Source organism: Plasmodium chabaudi (assembly GCF_900002335.3).
Source record: "Plasmodium chabaudi chabaudi strain AS genome assembly, chromosome: 14".
NCBI lineage: Eukaryota > Apicomplexa > Aconoidasida > Haemosporida > Plasmodiidae > Plasmodium > Plasmodium chabaudi.
Genome location: NC_030114.2, coordinates 124,002 through 144,268, shown reverse-complemented (window position 1 = coordinate 144,268; position 20,267 = coordinate 124,002). Strand labels below are relative to the sequence as shown.

General features: G+C 23.9%; 7 protein-coding genes across 7 annotated transcripts; 3 read left to right on the top strand and 4 right to left on the bottom strand.

Moving 5' to 3' along the window:
• Positions 1-877: 877 nt before the first annotated feature.
• Positions 878-2,085, top strand: PCHAS_1403600 (SNARE protein, putative; the record flags this gene model as incomplete). The annotated part of the gene is made up of 5 exons (XM_016799530.1): positions 878-908; positions 1,063-1,177; positions 1,319-1,426; positions 1,526-1,610; positions 1,798-2,085. 5 exons carry the CDS (start codon positions 878-880, stop codon positions 2,083-2,085), a joined length of 627 nt encoding a protein of 208 aa, XP_016654809.1.
• A 663-nt stretch (positions 2,086-2,748) lies between these two features.
• PCHAS_1403500 (methyltransferase, putative) lies at positions 2,749-3,616 on the bottom strand (the record flags this gene model as incomplete). Its single annotated transcript, XM_016799529.1, has 2 exons — positions 2,749-3,250; positions 3,450-3,616. The coding sequence occupies 2 exons, from the start codon at positions 3,614-3,616 to the stop codon at positions 2,749-2,751; spliced, it is 669 nt and encodes a 222-aa protein (XP_016654808.1).
• Positions 3,617-3,866: 250 nt separating this feature from the next.
• Positions 3,867-4,441, bottom strand: PCHAS_1403400 (ATP synthase-associated protein, putative; the record flags this gene model as incomplete). Its single annotated transcript, XM_737952.1, has 3 exons — positions 3,867-4,049; positions 4,173-4,281; positions 4,380-4,441. The coding sequence occupies 3 exons, from the start codon at positions 4,439-4,441 to the stop codon at positions 3,867-3,869; spliced, it is 354 nt and encodes a 117-aa protein (XP_743045.1).
• Positions 4,442-5,247: 806 nt separating this feature from the next.
• On the bottom strand, positions 5,248-7,632 carry PCHAS_1403300 (conserved protein, unknown function; the record flags this gene model as incomplete). The annotated part of the gene is made up of 1 exon (XM_016799528.1): positions 5,248-7,632. The coding sequence occupies one exon, from the start codon at positions 7,630-7,632 to the stop codon at positions 5,248-5,250; it is 2,385 nt and encodes a 794-aa protein (XP_016654807.1).
• A 2,839-nt stretch (positions 7,633-10,471) lies between these two features.
• PCHAS_1403200 (40S ribosomal protein S7, putative) lies at positions 10,472-11,227 on the top strand (the record flags this gene model as incomplete). The annotated part of the gene is made up of 2 exons (XM_016799527.1): positions 10,472-10,890; positions 11,062-11,227. 2 exons carry the CDS (start codon positions 10,472-10,474, stop codon positions 11,225-11,227), a joined length of 585 nt encoding a protein of 194 aa, XP_016654806.1.
• A 716-nt stretch (positions 11,228-11,943) lies between these two features.
• Positions 11,944-16,817, bottom strand: PCHAS_1403100 (ATP-dependent RNA helicase DHR1, putative; the record flags this gene model as incomplete). The annotated part of the gene is made up of 3 exons (XM_738137.2): positions 11,944-12,073; positions 12,167-12,592; positions 12,811-16,817. 3 exons carry the CDS (start codon positions 16,815-16,817, stop codon positions 11,944-11,946), a joined length of 4,563 nt encoding a protein of 1,520 aa, XP_743230.2.
• A 926-nt stretch (positions 16,818-17,743) lies between these two features.
• Positions 17,744-18,778, top strand: PCHAS_1403000 (deoxyhypusine hydroxylase, putative; the record flags this gene model as incomplete). The annotated part of the gene is made up of 1 exon (XM_731520.2): positions 17,744-18,778. One exon carries the CDS (start codon positions 17,744-17,746, stop codon positions 18,776-18,778), a length of 1,035 nt encoding a protein of 344 aa, XP_736613.2.
• Positions 18,779-20,267: the final 1,489 nt, after the last annotated feature.

Sequence of the window (20,267 nt, the reverse complement as noted above, 5' to 3'; positions counted from 1 at the left end):
GCATAGTAAAATAATAAAATGCAAAAGTTTTTACAGTGTCATTAAAAGGGGATTTTATTGTAGGAATATAAATTAAAAGAGATATTTGCATTATATACAACGAAATGTTTTATACTATATATATAAGTGTATGCATATTATTGTCAAGACTAGTTGGTATCAATTCTATTCCCCTATTTTTTTTTATTTGCAGCGATTTGACATATGTTTTATCAAAAATGAAAATTTTGTAGATTGACTTATTATTTATAAAGAAATATAATCCCCAATTCATAAATTTTATATTTTTTTATTTTTCATATTTTTTAGTTTTTTTAAATAATGGTAATACTTTATGCTCATTAGTTCCTCAAAATTACACCTATATATATTTTTTTAAATGGCATTATTCTTGCATAATTTTTGCCATGAAAAAGTATATAAGTAAAAAATAGGATGAGAATAAATTTAAATTTTACTTGATGTATTGTAGCTCATTTAATATTACCCCTATGTATGAAGATAAAAATATATGCATTACATACCTATTTGTAAACAATTTCTGAGGTATGTATGATTATATGATTACTGTGTATACATATATATATATTATGCTTTATGTGTATATTCTTCTTCCCTGAATATTAAATATTTACATATTCACGCCTGTTTGATCCATATGAATATATACTTATTCTTCTTATAACAATTTATTATGATTAAATAAGCTATATAAAAGTGGATAGATTTATACATGTTGTTCCATAGGAAGAGTAATGATTAAATAAGGGTGTGTATTATGCAATTCGTTTTAAGTTTTACTTATAAATAAAAAAATATTGTTTATATTCAAGTTGGGAAAAAGAGAAAATAAAAATAAAATTTAACACAGAAAAAAATGTCTATAATATATGGCTTAGTAGCAAAAGGTAAGATAAAACATGAATGTAAAGCTCAAGTTTTATTTTATGGATTTTCGAATGTGCTTGTAGACAATGCTAACGCGGATGTAAAGCATTAAATTGTGATATTTTAATCAATTATTTATATTTTGTTTTATATTATACTTTATTTGTATTTTAGATAAAACGGTGTTGGCGGAATACACAGAATTTGGAGGCAATTTTTCGAACATCGCCAGATTACTTTTGGAAATAATACCTCCGCATTCGTCGAGAAAATCATATATATATAATGAGTACTAATATGAAAGAAATTGAAAATTTTAATATAATAATTTAATGCTCTGAAATAAATAATTGTCATGATTATATTTATTAAGGCAAAGAAAATCCTTATTTGGTGTATAATTTGTTTATTTATTTTATAATTTTTATAGTTATGTTTTTCACCAACTAATGAAAAATGGAATTACATTCATGGCTATGACCGACAGAGAATTAGGGTTCCTAATTCCTTATAGTTTTTTAGAAGAAGTATCAAAAATGTAGGTTTAGCAACTTTTATTATATATTACATCATTGTTTGTTATGCAAAAATGGAATAAATACACATGGGCATGCATATTCCTTTTATAATTTTGCAGCTTTTTTAAGCATTTTAATTATACATCAGACTTTATCACTTTATCATTGGATGAAGAATTCAAATCTGTTTTAAAAGAAAATATGGTAATGTTAAAACATTTGTAATCACTTAATTGTTGTTTATAGATATTTTGGAAACACATAAAATGAATACAGTTGTTAGATAATGAAAAAGTGGAATATCTATATGCGATCATTATTGTGCATATAAAATTGCAATAATGTGGCAAACATGAAAAATTAAATTTATTTTTATTTCTTTACTCTTTAGAGAAAATTCAATGATTACGAAGCTAATGAAGTACATAACTTGAAAAGCCAAATTAGTAACATCCAAAATATCATTATAGAAAATATTGAAAAAATATTAGAAAGAAGAGAAAAAATTGATATACTAGTTAACAGAAGTGAAAAATTACGCCAAGAAAATTTTAATTTTAGGAGAGAAGCTATACGATTAAATTTTTATATGTGGATGGAAAATAACAGGTTTCTTATTTACGTTATTTCATCAATGGCTATTTTTGTTCTAGTCATATGGTCTATTTATAACGTATAAAAGGGAAAGTATATAATAATACTATTAGATAAAAATTAACATACAACACAATTTTTTCATAACTAAAAGAATCACATGGGATATTTTTTTATGTTTATAGAATCATTATGCTTAGACATGATGAATGCACATAATATATGGGGTTATTATTATTGGATAGCATTGATCCAAATTCAAAAAAAATTACATTAATATGTTATGATGCGTTTTGCCACCAGTTTCACCAGTTTCACCAATTTCACTTTATTCATTTTATTATTAAGTTTACCGCGTCTCCGTGCATATATTTTTTCATTTCTTAATTTGTTAATCATACTGCATAATTATGCATATTGATTAATTTGTTTTTCATACTTTTACACTTTTATTCATTATTAATTATTGCTTCGGTTTGTTTATTTTTTGTTTCTTAGCATTTATCAAAAACCTTTTCTACTATATAGTAAAATTAGTTGTAAAAATATTTTATAAATAGCATGTAGGCATATGTATGCATATACGCATGTGCAAATTATTTTTTTCAAATAAATTATAAAACAATGGTGAAAAAGGGAAAATTTATATATTGTTTAAGAAATGTAATAAGAACTATGCAATACATTAAGCATATTTCATGTTTTAAGTATATGTATGCATATGTTATAGGTAAAAATGTGTTTGTTTTTAAATTTTTTTACGAAGTTTGTAGATAAAAATCGTTTCATTTAGGGTTTTCTTCTTTTTTAATTCTGTATAATGGAATTTTTCAGATATAAGAGTACTGTCCATAATTTCATGTGGTATGTTATTTTTTTCCAATAGTAAATATAATATTCCATTATTACTAAGATAATCATATACAGTATGTAAAAACTTTAAAATAACTTCTCTTCCATGTTTTCCCCCAGCATATGAAGCGACAATATCGGTTTTATTCATTTCATCTTGTTCTGTTTCAACATAAGGAGGATTAAATAAGATTATGTCGAATTGCCCACATGTTCGTAAATTATTAAATAAATTATTATTAATTATTTCAACATTTGAAATTGCATTAAGACTAATTGCATTTTGTACACAATTACAAGCATCTTTGTTAATATCAATACAGTAAAGAAGATCGACTTTTTTATTCTTCTTTAATAATAGTTCATATAAAAATAGAATAAGATATCCGCTTCCGGTTCTGTACAATTTCGTTCAAAGTGTTAAATATATATATCTGCTATGTAGTTATATATAAATATATGCAAAATTTTGCGCATTTGAAGATTCATAACTACATGATTAATGAAATTCATTGCGGTTTTACACCCTCCCGAAATGGTGAACAAATAAATGTATACCATTAGTGCAAATATGTTTCAATTTTTTTCATTTATTACCCCATTTCCAAGACCATATTCACATTAGGAGAAATTGTTTCAGCATCTTCTTCTAGAGCTTCGGCAAATACAAAGGTGTCGCTACTAGGTAGGTAGCATTTGTTCTTGAGCTCTTTATTGTTATATATATAATCGAAATTAATTTTGCCGTCGGATGAAAATGGCATTGTTAACATGTATTTAAATAAATAAAATAATTATCTGCATTTACTATGATTATGATTAAATATGAGCTTCTTATGAAAGCAATGCGGTCATGAAGAAGTACAATTCTGTAACCGTTTAATAATATAATTAGAATAAGAATATCATATAACAGTTACACAAATGTGTGGTGTAAAAAAAGTAGCAATATTTTTAAATATACTAACTGAAAGGATGGGGAAAAAGTATATAAAAAAAATTGGCGATAGAAAATTATATTTTATTAGGGCCTAATATATTTTCTGGTCCATTATTTTTAAAATTATAGGATGGTAATTTATCTAAAAGTGTTTTGTGAACTTCGTCTTCTAGCATTCTTTCATATAGCCAAGTGAATCTGTCGGATAATATTTCCTGCTTGTTGAGTTGATCATAACGTATGCTCCAGTATATGCTCTATAAATAGGAATAAAAAGGTGATGATATATGCATTGGATGTCATTTATTTGGGTATATATTATGCACACACGTAGGTATTCCTTGTTTGACACTGAAAATAGTAGCATGAGTAAATTGTACTTTTAAACCAGAAATCCAATAAGGTGCTGTGAAAAGACCTATGAAAAATGGGCCAACATTTGCTTTGGTCCAAAAATAATCTTCACTAAAGAATTTACGGAATCCAACGCTAAAGGTGAAAAAAATATGAAATAATGGCAATTATATATGATTATTTCGATTAAAATTGTAGCATATTTTTGTTTGGTCATCAAATTTTATTTATACTTTTTACACCAGGAGCATCCGCGAACAAAGCATCCAGAAAATTTCTTTACGAGTGAAAGCATTTTAAATATTTGTTATATTTATATATAAATATATCCAAATATAATATATGTATTACATGCATATAATTAAGATTTTTTCTTTTTATCCACAATGCCTCATTTTCCCTGTTTATCCATATTTTTTTGTATATCTTAACATTTTAAAGTGTAAGCAATATTTTTAAATAGGAAAAAAATATATTAAAATAAAATATGTTTCATAAAAGTGTATTTAAAATATTATCTATAAATTATTTGCATATATTTAATATTTAAGAAAAAAAATTGTACTATAAAATATGCTTAATGATTTCGTTATGTTGATGTAACTTACATTTTGATATGGTGAATTTTTATATGTGCAATTTGTGTTTAACTAATATACTTTGTATTTTTTATTATAAATATAAAGTTTTTCAAATATTATAAAATTTTTTATGATATATTAAAACTTATTTAAAAAAAATATAAATGGTATTTCCTTTTTGGTATACAAAATTTTTACTATACTTATATATATTTAAAACATGGCGTGTATTCATGGCAAAAAAACTTAAAAACAAGAAAAGATTGTGTAAATAAATTAGACTGATTATGATTAATAAGAAGTATAACAAAGATATATAATAAATAAACGAATTAACAAATGGATAAACAAGCAAATATACATAATAAGAATAAGCATGCACATAAGCCCATTAATAATTGGTACTAAAGCTGTTTAAGCCTGAAATGAAAGGCAATAGCACAATAAAAGGCGTTAAGTTAAAAAAAATCAAATAGAGACGGCATATGTATATTGTATATACATATGTACTTAATTGTAGCTAAGGGTGTAAAAACGATTTAAACTGTTTTATGGAATTGAAGCGCAAGTTTTTGATTATACTATTTCTTTTATGAAAATATAGAAATTGTAAAAGGATTTTTAGTTGTGCAAATTGATCCTTACTCATATAATTATTTTTATTTAAATTAAACAATCTATCAATTAATAATGAAAGCAATTCGTTGTTTAAATTTAAAGCGTCTAATTCATTTAAACATATTGCACAAATGATTAATTCTTCTGAATTAAATGTCTCAAGTTTTCGAATTATTTCACGAATAAGGCAATTTGTTAATGGTCTATATACTTCATTGGCTTTAGAAAAAGGTAATATATGAGAATTAACTTTATTTAAGTATTCAATTTTTTCGCGTTCTCCAAAATTTAATCGGACTAATGCGATTAGCAGTAGCATAATTGTTCTCCCCCCTAATGCAGGTGTTCTAAAATATATGGAATATAAAAAATTTTTTAAAATTTTAGGGAGGGGGGTATTTACATTTAAATTAATGCTGAATTCTTTATCGGGGTGTCCAGATTTCACATCGTGATGATTATTATTACTATTTTCATTCGTATTGATATTATCATTCACATTTGTATTTTCATCAATCGCGGCTCTCTGTGCAATTTCTTGTTTTGATTTTTCTATTTTTTCATACGCATTAACGGGCATTTTTTGATGTTCATTAGTTGCATGACTTTCCATGCTTAATGCGTCTTCCTTTACCACGTTTTGGCAATTTGATGTGTTGGCAAAAAAAAAATCATTTGAAAAATTATATTGATTTACATAAAAGGATAATTTCGAATCACTCATTGTTCGGTTCTTATTATCAGATATAATACGCGAAATACTATTTGAATATTTTAATAATAAAGAGGTATCATATCTATGTGTATTCATGCTTATAATTAAATCAATAGGTTTACTATAAAACCTGAACAAACGAGTTAACAATTCGAACATAATGACTCGATATGGAGGTGTACTGTTATATATGCTTTCATTTACTTTTTCTAAAATAATATTTTCTAATTTTAAATAAATATTATACAATTCTTCAATAGTTATCATATTGTCATTCATACCAAATTCTGGGTGTGATTCACTTATGGGGTTTGGATTTATATTATCCAATTTATTTGAATGCAAAAATGATTCTTCAGATTCGAAATCGGTAGTCTCTATTTCAATAGAATTCATTTTTTTGCATTCATCTTTATTAATCATCTCATTAGGTTGATAGGCAAGCTGTTGGTGAGCCAATTTTGTATCATTATTATTTCCTCCTTCTATATCAGTATTTTTTTGTTTCATACATATTTCGTCTGTCTTGTTTAAGCAATTTTTATGGGTATTATATTGCTTTGTTAATATGTATGCTTGTATGCAATTTAATATTGATGTAAAATCATTAAGCTCTAATTGTGAAATTTTATCTTTCATTTTTATTATTTGATTGGTTAGTAAAGGTAAAGGATAAAAATAATTTAATCGTGAAAATCCATCTGCACACCAAGATAAATATTTGATATTGGTATAACTTATATTTTCTTTAACGGGTTTATATAATTGATATAGTATATTTTTATCTGGGTATATTTTTAAATTTGCTAATCCTCTTAACATGAGACCAGAAAAATCGGATCTATATAAATCATTTTTTGATATATTTTTTTTTAAAGTAGTATATAATATGTTTAACAAGTTTTTATTATTACATCCAATTCTTCCAATGACATGTATAAGGAAAGGTAACCTTTTAATTTCAAGTTCATGTATTCTATTAATAATTGTATTATAAAAAGGGATAATTTGACAATGTATTTGGAAATCGTAAAATAAAGCTAAATCATCTAAAATAAGTTGAATATCTCTCATGGATATATGTGCATGTTTTTTTGAAATTATTTTTGCGATTGAATATATCCATTCTCTATAAACTAAGTCTTGGTATTCTGTTAATACTCTCAATAGTCTATGTATTGATACACCATTTAAATTAACTGAAGTGTTATATTTCCGGAAAAAATGAAATAATAAAGGCTCAACAGTTGAATAGACATTTTTGTTAGTAATTTTACTTAAATAGTATACTAAATCAATAAGTTCGTAGCTATTGAATAGATTAGCATCTTTTTTTATATTATTGCATAATTTTTCTAAATTTTTTGTGTCGTTACTTTTCATCCATTGAACATTTACTATATATTTCTGCGCCTTTCTATTAAGTTTAAATGCGGGTTTCATAAATCCAACCCTTTTGGGGAATTGTGCATTGCTAAATGGTTTTACATTTTTACATTTCTTATAAAAAACTATATTTTTTATATAATAATAATCATAACCAACTTGTTTCTTTAATAAATGTGAATTCATTTAATATTGCGGCGCTTTGTATATAAATAAATATAGAAAAATGTTGACTTGTAATTACATTTCACATTGATGATTTTACTTTAGTAGCTTATAAGTTTATTTGCTTTGTTTTTTATTTTATTGTTTATTATTATTTTTCTCAAAAGCGTGCTATTATTGTTTGCGTTCTAGTTAGAATATGCATTTTGTGGTGTATTCTTCAAGGCAATAAATATACACTTTTAGCATGGGGGTATTTTAAAATTTTTATCAAAAAAAGATAATTTTGAGAAAAAAAAACGTATAAAATTACATTATATTTTATGATATATAATTTTAATTTATATTGTATGATGTTTATGTAATTTAAATGTATAAAACAATTCACAATTCTTATGCGAAACAAGACTTTTACCGCATTCTGTTAACAAAATGCATATAAATAAATATTATATAGAACAGTGATATAATACATTTTTTGTTTGTGTAAAAAATTTTGATATTCTCCAAAACGTAAATATGGAATGTTCATCTATATATCTTTAAATATGTACCTTTTAAATAAATATATAATGGAATAAACACCGTGTAATTATTTATTTGTTCGCTTTACATATTTTAAAGGGTTCAACAACGAAACGTAGAAAAATACGTGAGAAAAAAAATATTATTTTTTTAAAATCCTATTTTGCCTTTTTTATGGAATGTAAAAAATATTAAGCTTTTTTAGAACTAATATAGGATATGGAAATTAGTAAATAAATACGGAAAAACTATTATAAGATAGGTTTTCGTTTTATTGGGAAAATACAAATATTGTAGTTTTTATGTATGCCTATAAGAATATATTTGCTAACATTTTCCAAGTTGAATACTTGGGAAAAGCTTAAATTGTGTTATTGCCTTTGTATCCAATTTAATACACACGACTTTATTATATTGAAAAGAGGAATATAATTGGGAAAATGTATAGAAGGATAGAGAATATTCAATGCGAAATAGATATAATAAGTATGAGATATTGTACAATTTCGTAAATACATATTAGAATAATTGTATAAAAGCAAGATTTAAAATGTCTTTGGTTCTTAATGCTAAAAACTCATATCTTTAGATTAATCGTTTATTTTCCATGCAATTTTCTGGAAATGTATCAAATAAATTATACATATTTTATCATACATTACAAAAAAAAAAGTTTGCATGTATCATAAATCTTATATTAATTTTCATTGTGTTGTTATTTCATATGTTATTTCCTTAATACAACAAATAAAAAATTTGACGTATGCTGTATGCCATTTTTTTAAAGATGAATTTTTAATTTGAACCCCTTGTAAAATTTTGCTTATAAACTTTTTTATGGGCTTAATATAAAATACATATTATATTTAAATAATTATGGAGGAATTTTATTTTTTATTTCGTTATTTGGATAATTTATTGTATAAAAGAACATAAATTAAAATAGCAAAAAATATTATTGAACTAAGGGTTTTACAATTTTGGAAATATAGTAAATGGCGTGGAGCATATATAACTGGCATTATTATTATATAGTTTTTGTATATCACATATATTTTTTTACTATGAATTATTATTAGTATAATATATTTTTTTATGCGATATGCGTATATTGAATATATAATTATGTTTACCTTATTATTATGTATGGGTTTGTGCTTATATTTAACCTTAGGTAATTACGTAACCTTATTTAATAACCATATATATAATTATATATTTTTTTTTGCTTCGGTTTTTTGATAGAAAAAATAGGGCTTTAAGTGGTGTATATATAATAAATTCCGCCTTAAAGCATCCTACTATATATTTAGGCTTTATAAAAATGAGCATAATAAAATACGTTAAGTATATAAAATGGGAACGAATAATTTTATTTATAGCCTTTAAAAATAACGTATCCACAAATATTAAGAATAATGTAATTGAAACTAATATAAATGGTAATGTATTTAATAGTCCTTTATTGGGATTATATATATAATAATATATATACTAATATTTTTGGTGCTTCACAATATGTAACAACGTAAAATAATATATTAATAATAAATACCGTAATAAATATATATAAAAATATTATATATTTATAATAATATATATGCATTACTTTTTATAAATTTCTATTTATGGCTTATATTTCCTATTGCTAAATTATGTAAATTGAGAACAAAAAAATTGAAATTTAGTTTGCATTTATATAACATTATTTTTATATTTTATAATATTTAAAAAAAAAAAAAATAAAACGAAGGAAACAATAATTATAAACTATTCCTTAAGAATAATGCTTAATTTCCTTATTATTTCATAAAGGTAAGTCAAAAAAAACGAAAAACAAAAAAATAAAAAATAATACTATATTTATATTATATGATTATGCATAAAACAGTATTTTATGAATTATTGTGTATGGTTATAACTTCTCAACAAGGATTAATACAAATTCTATATGAACATACTTGATAATAGTTATAAAAAAATATATAGAAATAATTAAAAAAAAATATATATGTATAATAAGCAGATAAACCTTGAAAGTATAATTTATATAGTGTACATGCTATTAATATATGGAAATATGTATGACACTAAATTTATAATTTGAACATATAATATAATCTATGTTGCGTGTTATATATATTGAAGCATACTGTTTTTTGTAATAAATGCATTTTTGTCAGTCCCTTTTATTAGTATAATTATGTGAAAACGTGAATATATTTATTCCGAAAAAATTATATGAATGCGTATATTTTTCAAAGATAAACTAAAAAAAACATTATACATTTTTGTAGGCTTATATATAGAAGTAATATAATTTAAACACATAAAAATGGTTTCTGCAAAAAGTAAAATTCTTAAAAGCAATCCAACTGACTTGGAAAAAGAAATTGCACAATGTTTGGTCGACATTGAATTATCAACCTCCTCGGATATAAAGAATGATACCAAAGCAATAAAAATATTATCATGTGATTTGATAGAAGTTGAAAAAATAAAAAAAAAAACAATTTTGATTTATATCCCATATAAAATATATGCTACCTATGTAAGAAAGATTCAAAGAAAATTAATTAATGAGTTAGAAAAGAAAACCAAAAAATATGTAGTGCTAGTTGCAAAGAGAACCATATTAAAATCTAGGCAAAAAACAAAATCATTTAAAATCTTACCAAGATCAAGAACTTTAACAAGCGTATATGATTCAGTTTTAGAAGATATTGTTTCTCCCAGTGAAATAATTGGAAAGAGGTAATAACCAAATTAATGAATTGATATAAAAACCATTAAATGATATATATACATTGTTTTTTTCCACCTCGCATGCAACTAGTATGCATGTTGTATGTATACCCTTTGTGAATTATTTTTACCATTATATATAATTTTCCATGTTTTATCCTAATTTGTTTTCATTTTTAGAATAAGTATGAAAGCTGATGGAAAAAGAGTATTCAGAATCATGTTAGACCCAAAGGAAAGGCAACGAGATAACATTGACGAAAAACTTATTAGTTTTGCTGCTGTATATAAAAAAATTACAAAAAGAGATACCATATTTTCCTTACCACCATCAAATGAAAAATAAATAGAAGAATACGTATAATTTTTTTACACGAATTTTAAATTTAAGACCATATTATGAATACGTTTTAACACCCTGTATATTTTATACATACAAAAATATCACTAGTTAAATATATATCGAATTTTTTATAATTTTTATTATTTTCATAAATAATACTAACATACAAATGAGTATATTCTTTGCGCATATGTATATTTATCAGTGTAATATAAGACAAAAAAATAAAAAAAAACTGTAAAACTTAAAAAAAATAATTAATTTAATCATTTTAATCAATATATTAAATATAATAATGTCGTGAGGTCAATCGAAATGCTTTATTTTACAATGAACTAATTAAAGATGTTCAATAAAATGGCTATTTGTTTGACTGTTGTATATTATGGTTTTAAGTGGTTTTATATAAATTTAAATATTAAAAAAAATTATACAATTAAAAATAGGAACAAAAAATAATTTGTTTAGATAAAAATGGTGTAACAATATAGATGTAATTCAAAATGTTACAAATGTATTACATATACAATATTAATTAAAAAAAAGGAAAGCAAATTAATAAGGCTGCATATTAATTTTATTATACTAATTAAGCACAAATAGTTTATAATAGTAACAAATCATTTGTTTGAATCAAATTAATAAAGATAGGTTGTTTAATTATGGATACATAGGCATAGCATGTAAATTCCTGCCCATGTTATAATAACATTACTCCTTCAGTCTATAGGCGGCCACAAATTATTAATAAGTTTCTCATCGTATTTGGTAATTTTGTTTGCAATCAATGACATAAATTCTTGTTTTAAAAAACTATTTTCTTTTTCCCATTTGGATATTAAGCTCGCCCTGAAAAAAAATGAATATGTATATATAGGTATGCTCATAAGGGGGATAAACATATGATCATGTACCAGTGTAAAGATAATATATGATCCTTACCTATTATTAATTTTGTTGTTTTTTAATTCCGATATAAACCTTTTAATATTTTGTGTGCTGCAATTAATAATGTTACTTGCAGTATGTGAATAAAATTTTTGGAACTTGAGCATTTTTGGAAACATTGATCCATCTAATGTAAATAAGGCAATATAATTATAAAAGGCAATATCATTTTCATTTAATTCTTTTGTTATTATAGATAAATAATGAGAAGCAGGCAAATATATAGGCCTTGCGCAAACAATAATTTTATCCTTTTCTATATCATATGTGGGTGGTGGAATTTTTTCATATCCATTAATGTAAATACAAACATTTGTTATTTTTCCCAAGTCTGAATCGCTAATATTTAAGCAATCAAACATGAGATATGAATTTCTATTCTTCATAATATAATTGTATAATATGTATTGTGGATATGGCCTAAATAGAAGGGGAGACAAAAAAAATTTATATAATGTGTAAGTAAACAGGATAGGAAGTGTATTGGCATTTACCCAAAAAAAGCTATGAATGTAAAACGCTATTGAATTTTTTATTAATTTTTTTGAGTACAATAGAATAAATATATTTTATTATTTAACAGCCCGAATCTTATGAAAACACTATAAAAAGGCTCGATGAGGATTAAGTATTCTTACCTATTTTTATATAAAGCAGAATTCGAATTAATATATATAGGAATATTCATATTTTGGGTAAAATATGCTTTTTTATTGTTATAATTTTGTATTTGCAAGTTTCTTGTATGCTCATTGTGTATTAAGTCAGAACGTATTGCCAAATGATCTATGAACCCTTGAAAAATTGCATAGTAAATAATTTTTTTTGATACTGGTGATATATTTTTTTCAAGCATATCAAAAGTAATATTATGATTAAGTTTAAAATTAATTATTTTCATTAAATGGTTTGAAAGTTTAAGTAGTTCATCCATTTTTTTTTTATCTAATTTCATATTGTAACAAAATTTATCTCTTTCTTTTGAAAAATAAAAAGAGATACACAAGTTTAAATAAAAATCAATATCATTGCTAAAATTGGACTTATATTCTTCAATCATGTTTATGCTATTTTCGTCATTATTCGGATTTTGATGTGATGAATTAATATCTTCATCGGAACTGTTGTCGTAGGAATCTGAACCATCAGATAGATCTTCTTGGGTGTTGTTCTTTTTTAAAATTAAGTTCATTAAAATGTTATTTGATGTGTTAATATTTCCATTGGCAGATGTATTATTACCATCGTTTCCATTGGTTTGGCTATTATTTGGTTTTTTTTTTTTTTTTTTTTCGCTTTTTTTATATTTTAAACTGAGTTTATAGTCATATGAAAAAATTGATTCAAGATACAAACAAGAGACTAAAAGACAAGCTAACGGAATTGTGCTAGTATTTTTTATAGATAAAGATTTTAAACAAACATCAGTTAAAATTTTAGCATATCTAATACTGATTGGTGAAGATAAAATAAAATTTCCTACAAGTGTAATTCCTTTTTTATTTTGTGGATTAAACATATTTACATGATTTTGAATTCCTTGTTTTGAAGCTATTTTATCACTTAGATTTTTAAAAAGAAATTCAATATCTTTATAGCCAAAATATATACAATTGAAATATATCAATCTTTTTCGAGCTTCTTGAAATTTGGAACTATCTGGTTTATTAATAAATGGAAACTTTTCAACATTTTCAATTTTAAAGCTTAACAAATATAAGATCAACGAATCAAGAGGGTAATTTAAAATTGGGACATCAGTATTATTTTTAAAAAAATAATTATAATAATTTGAAGAATATAATTTATATACATGCCCCTTTTCCATTTCGATTTTCTTCTTATTTTTTTTATTATTTTTCAATAAATGTAATACTCGCCCAGCTCGCCCTTTTCTTTGAAGTGCTGAACTTTTGCTTATGTTATCAATAATATAATAAGAATAATCGTTGACTGCTGAATATATTTTTTTTTTTTCTTTTCCAGAGTCAATAACATAACGAATGTTTGGTAAAGTGAGAGATGTTTCTGCAATATTTGTACTTAAAATGCACACTCGTTCATTATCCTTAGGGTTATTAAATAATTGCATTTGTTTTTTTATAGGTAAATTAGAATATAGTTTATATACTGTAAGTTTACCTGATCCATCACTTCCTTTCCATATGGTTGATTCTTTTTTAGATTTTTCACTGTTCTTTTTGTCATTGCTATTTTGATCGCTATTATCAGTATCATTTGAAAGTTCATTATTTTGGTCGTTTTCAATTTTTCCATCTGTTTTTTGATCGCTATCAAAGTGGTTGTTTTGGGGATCATTTTCATCAAATGAGGAAACTTCTTTTTCGAAGGCCTCCATTTCGTTACATTCATTACTTATTTCTTTTTCCGTATAAACGTAGGCATTTGTATCATTGTCATTTGCCATTTTTTCAGAAGAATTAAAGCTTATTTCTTCATTTTTCGATTCATAATTATTTTTGAAAGAGTTTTCGGTATCACTTTCATTGTCACCAGCTTTACTATTTACATCACCTTCTTCACTGTCACTATCTTCATCATCTGATGCATCGAATATAATTGTTTTTTCTTTATTTTCATCTTGATCTTTAACAAAAAAGCTTATTCGCTCATTTTCAGTATTTTTTTCTTCGGGTAAATCGAATATCTGTGAATTTTCATCTTGATCACTTTCTATATGTTTTTGATTATTTTCAGAAAAAGTTGTGTTTTCTATAATTTCTTTAGTCATTTTTAAATTATTGAGAGCGTTATATAATTGATAAATTTCTTCTTGGCTTGTTAAGAAAACTAATATACTACCTGGGGGAAGTTTTTTATGAATTTGTATGATTTTTTTTTTAGCTTCTTCAACATAATCTTTTGGGGTATATGAAAGAAAATGATCTACAACTGGGACTTTATCAGTTGGTATATTAATTGAAGTGTAATCTGTGAATATTTTATTTTCAAAAAGATTATTATCAGTAATAGTAGCAGACATTATTATAACTTTTAAGGGAATAATATCTGATTTATATGCAAAATATTTTTCTTTTCGAATTTTACATATTATAGATAAAAACCCTAAAATAAGATCCATATTTATACTTCGTTCATGTGCTTCATCTAATATTATGATACTATATTTTGATAAAACAAAATCGCTCATAATTTCTTTTAACAATATTCCTTCAGTCATAACTTTAATTTTACTATTTTTTAAAAAATGTGATTTTTCAAATCTAACTTGATATCCAGCAACATCTTTAATATTTAATTCTTCGTTTAATCGATTTGAAATACTTTTAACAGCAATTTTTCTCGGTTCTGTTATACCAATTAAATAATTATTAGTGGAAAAACCATATTCATATGCAAATTGTGGAACTTGTGTTGACTTTCCACACCCTGTATCTCCACTTATAAAAACAACATCATGATTTAGTATAGCTTCGATTATTTCTTGTTCATAACCTACAACAGGTAATGATGATCTAAGTTTTTCTATTTTTTCATCTCTATTTATGTTTACACGTTCATAAAGGATTTTTCTTTCATGGATTTTATCTTTTTTATTTACATTGTCATCCCCTTCATCTATTGATTCATATTCTTTAATTTCAATACTTTGCATTTCTTTTTGATTGTTCCCATTTTGATATAGTATATTTTCTTCGTCATTATATAAGTTGATAGAGCTTGTAACACTATCATCTTTAGATATTTCTGTATGATCATCTTCTAAATTTTCATCACTATTTTCGCTAGTTAAATCGTTACTTTTATTTTCTTCACTTTGATAATTTTGTTCTTCATGATTAAATTGTTTTATTACTTTCGATTTTTTGGGGGGATTGTTTTCTTCCTGTTCAAGTATAGACTCTAATTCTTTTTTATTTATACACTTTAAAAGCCTTTTCTTTCGTGTTTCCAATTTATTTTTTGCGATTTTTAGATTTTTTGGCAAATCAATATTCATTTGTTCATATGCCTTGAACAATTTATCTAAGTTTTCTTGATTTTTTTCACTTTTGTTGTTAGCATTTTTGTGTGTCATAATGTTATGTCCCTTATTATTTAAGTTAAATTGCTCTATTTTTTTAAAAAGCATTTTTTTCTCTGATTCCTTGTTTTTTTTAAGCTTATTTTTTAATGTCTTCATTATTTGTTTTTTCGATAATATGCCTAGAGATTGTAAATGGTTATTCATATAAAGACCATTTATATTATTTTGGTCTTTTGGTTTACTGTTATTTTTATTGTTAACATTTTGTTCTTTGTTTAAGCTTTCTGCATATTCATCTGTGTCATTGTTTAACTTTTGCTTAGTATGTTCTGTTTTAGTAATCGAAGTTAGCTGATCGCTATTCTCACAAATCTGGAATATATCGTTGTTATTAATTAATGCATTATTTTTTAAGCCATCCAACGATTTTATATTACATTTAGTAATTATTTTTTGTATTTTCTTTATTTGTTTTTCTTTTTTTTTTCGATTTCGTTCTTCATATTCTAACCTTTTTCGTTCTTTTCTTGTTAATTCCTTATTTTGTGATAACCCATCCATTTCCAGCTCGGGATTTTCACAGTTTTCTACTTGATTTGTATAATTACTATCTGATTCACAGTTTTCATATTCCATTTTTCCGCTTTTTTTTATATGAAAATGGACAAAAAATATTGGAATGCACAAAAAATAATTGTAACTAATTATGTAGCATTTTGAAAATAAAAAAAGAGGTATTAAATACAATTGTTAGAAAAAACGTAATTTTTAATATACGAAAAAAATGATATAATTATCTAAGTCGCACAAAACATCATTATAATAAAAAAATACATGTAATATAGGTTGAAATATAACAATTAAATGCAACGGGTATAGTACAAAAATAAATGCGAATATGGGAGTAAAAATAAAAATAATTATGTTTAATAAGCCTATTTAATTTTGTGGTGATTATAAAAAGTTAACGCGCAAAAAAAATATATTTTATTTTGTTACCATAAATATATATATTATGGAATATTTTTATATTTTTCTTAATATATATTTATAAAAAATTTTTAAGTATATATTTAATCTTATAAAGGATATTTTTTATTTTTTCGTGTTTGATATTTACAAGGAAAATAATTAGTTTCATAAGATATAGTATATATATGGTGACTCTAAAAAAGATGTTTCGATGAAATTTAATATATTGATAAATAACTGAATAAACGAGTAAATGATTGGATAGCGAGTCATGCAAATGTAAGATTTATATAACCATAAAAATTAAAATATACATCACTTGAGGGTAAGACGATATCGTGCGCGCTTTGACATTTACTGATATAGGTTTTATCCCATAGCATAACATAAAAATTGAATGAAATGTATTTAAATATTGAAGATAGTAGATATTAATTGGGATGTATTTGTAATATATATTTGTACAAACCTCATTTTGAATTGTATATCAAATTATTTTGCCAATCACAGAATAACGGGTTGTGCATATATCTTAAATATAAAATTGAAAAGTAAAAATACGTTTTAATAATTAAAAATATTAGCAAAAAATGGCTGAAATTAAAATAGAAGGGCCTCGAGTAATAAAATATGAAGATAGTACAAATAAAAACTTTATAAGGAAATATTTAATGGATGTTAAAAATGAATTTATAGAAAAACAAATGAGAGCATTATATGAGTGCCGAGAAGTGTATAAAGATGATATAGATGAAGTACTAAATATTCTTACTTATGCTTTAGAAAATAATGATAGCGTTTTATTAAGGCATGAAATTGCATATGTAATAGGGCAAATAGGTAATGAAAAAAATAATAATCTTTTAATAAGATTATTAAGTGATAAAGACGAAAATTTAATGGTTAGGCATGAAGCTGCTGAAGGGTTAGCCGCAATAGGTAGCGATTCAAATATAGAAGTTATACAAAAATTTATAAACGATGAACAAATAGAAGTTAGAGAAACTTGTGAATTAGCTTTAAGTTCATTAATTGAAAAAAACAAATACGCAGTTTGTTCATGTTCTAATAAAAATATTATAAAGGATGCAATAAAAGAAAAAAGAAGTGAAGAATTTGTTTCTAAAAGATTTAATACAATTGATCCAATTGTATTTACATTAAATAGTAATGATAACTTTGGTAAATTAATTGACGATTTAAATAATATTAATTTACCTTTAAAATTGCGATATGAAGCATTATTTAAATTGAGAGACATGGAATCAGAGGATTCTATAAATGCTTTAGGGGAAGCTTTATTAAGAGACACAAAATCAGCCATTTTTAGGCATGAGGTTGCATTTGTACTAGGACAAGCATTACGTTTAAATTCTTTAAAGTATTTAATATCATCTTTGAAAAATGAAAAAGAGCATGAAATGGTTAGGCATGAAGCGGCTTTAGCATTGGGCTCTTTAGGAAGTTTAAATTTAAATTCACAAGAATATAAAGATGCACAAGATGTTATTATAAACACTTTAAAAAATTATTCAAAGGATGGCTGCAGGGTTGTTGCCGAAAGTTGTTTGGTTGGGCTAGATTACATAGCGGAAAATTTGAACATTACAATAGAAATAAATTAATATGCATGTAGCATATCAATTTATTCGTTCGTAACATATGTTTATTTGTTTATTTTTATTTTATGATTGTTTTTTTAATGATACGAATTGCTATTGTGGCATTCCTGATATTTCTAAAATGTTTTTTTTCATTTACTTTTATTCATGGTTAATTTAATGAAAGTTTAAACTTTTAAATTGATCAAATTTATACATCATAAATAAATTTGAAAGATAAACGATGAAGTTTTTATATAAAATAAAGCAAAGCTGTATGCGCTAAATAAATGTGAGGAACAATGGTTTAAAAGGGTTTCATCAAGTTTTACTTTTTTATTTTGCAATAGTTGGTTATGTCATATTTCCGCACACTTTTTTACATATATTTATCATTGATTATTTGATTTTTTTTTTCTTATGGCACATAGATGTATGCATGGGTGAAGTACCATGAAAATATCGTTAATTTCCCTACAAATGGTAATTATAAAAAGAATATATAGCAGTCTTTTTTTTTATTAGTAAGTGAATAATTTCTTATAACCAAAATGGTATTGAAAAAAAAATAAGTTTATGTTTATTTATACTTAAAGAAATGGGTTCTTAGATATTTTAAAATATATTGAAGGTATAGTGTGAGATGATACAACTGTACGCATTTTTATAATGATGTAATATAAATATAACGGTAATTAATAGCTTACAAAAAAGGGAAAATAAAATGGAACTCGATTCATAATAAATTTATGTATATGCAAATGTATATATTAATTATATATATAATGTAAGAATATTTGTTGATTTCAAAAAAATACATTGAAAGAAATATGATTAAAAAAATTATTACCTAAAGTGATCATAAGAAGCTATATGGAATGTAAATGCGCTTACATGTATTACGTATTATATGAATATGATTATGTGGTGTTTTATGAGAATTAGTTATAAAATAAAATAAAGTATTTTTAAATATCTGTTAAAATGTTTTACTATTTTTATAAAAATATAAATAGTTAAATAAATATATATAATTAAGAAAAACGGAAAACAGCAATAATGCTACTACTAATAAGCACTATAATTGATTCAATCCATTCACGTTAAAAAAAATTAACGATACATATATAAAAAATAAATAAAATAGAAATGTAAAAAAATAAACACTATATATATTAAATAAAAGAGAAATGATATTATTAGATGTCATAGGAGCACGTGCTTCCTTTTGCGCATGATATAGAATGAATAATTCAAATAGTTATATTAATTTCTTATAAAATTTTTTGGTACTTTTTTTTATTTATTAAGTGTTCTCAATATATATAAAATATAGAGGAAAATAAAATAATCAGATGATAAATGAAATGCATTTACGTAGACACTAATAAAGGTGTAAATACGTACCGAATAATGAAAGTTAGTATTTTTATTTGAAGCGTATAATGTCTTTAAATAAATAAAAATAGCCCATATAAAGATATGAATATTACATATAAGTAAAACATTTTCA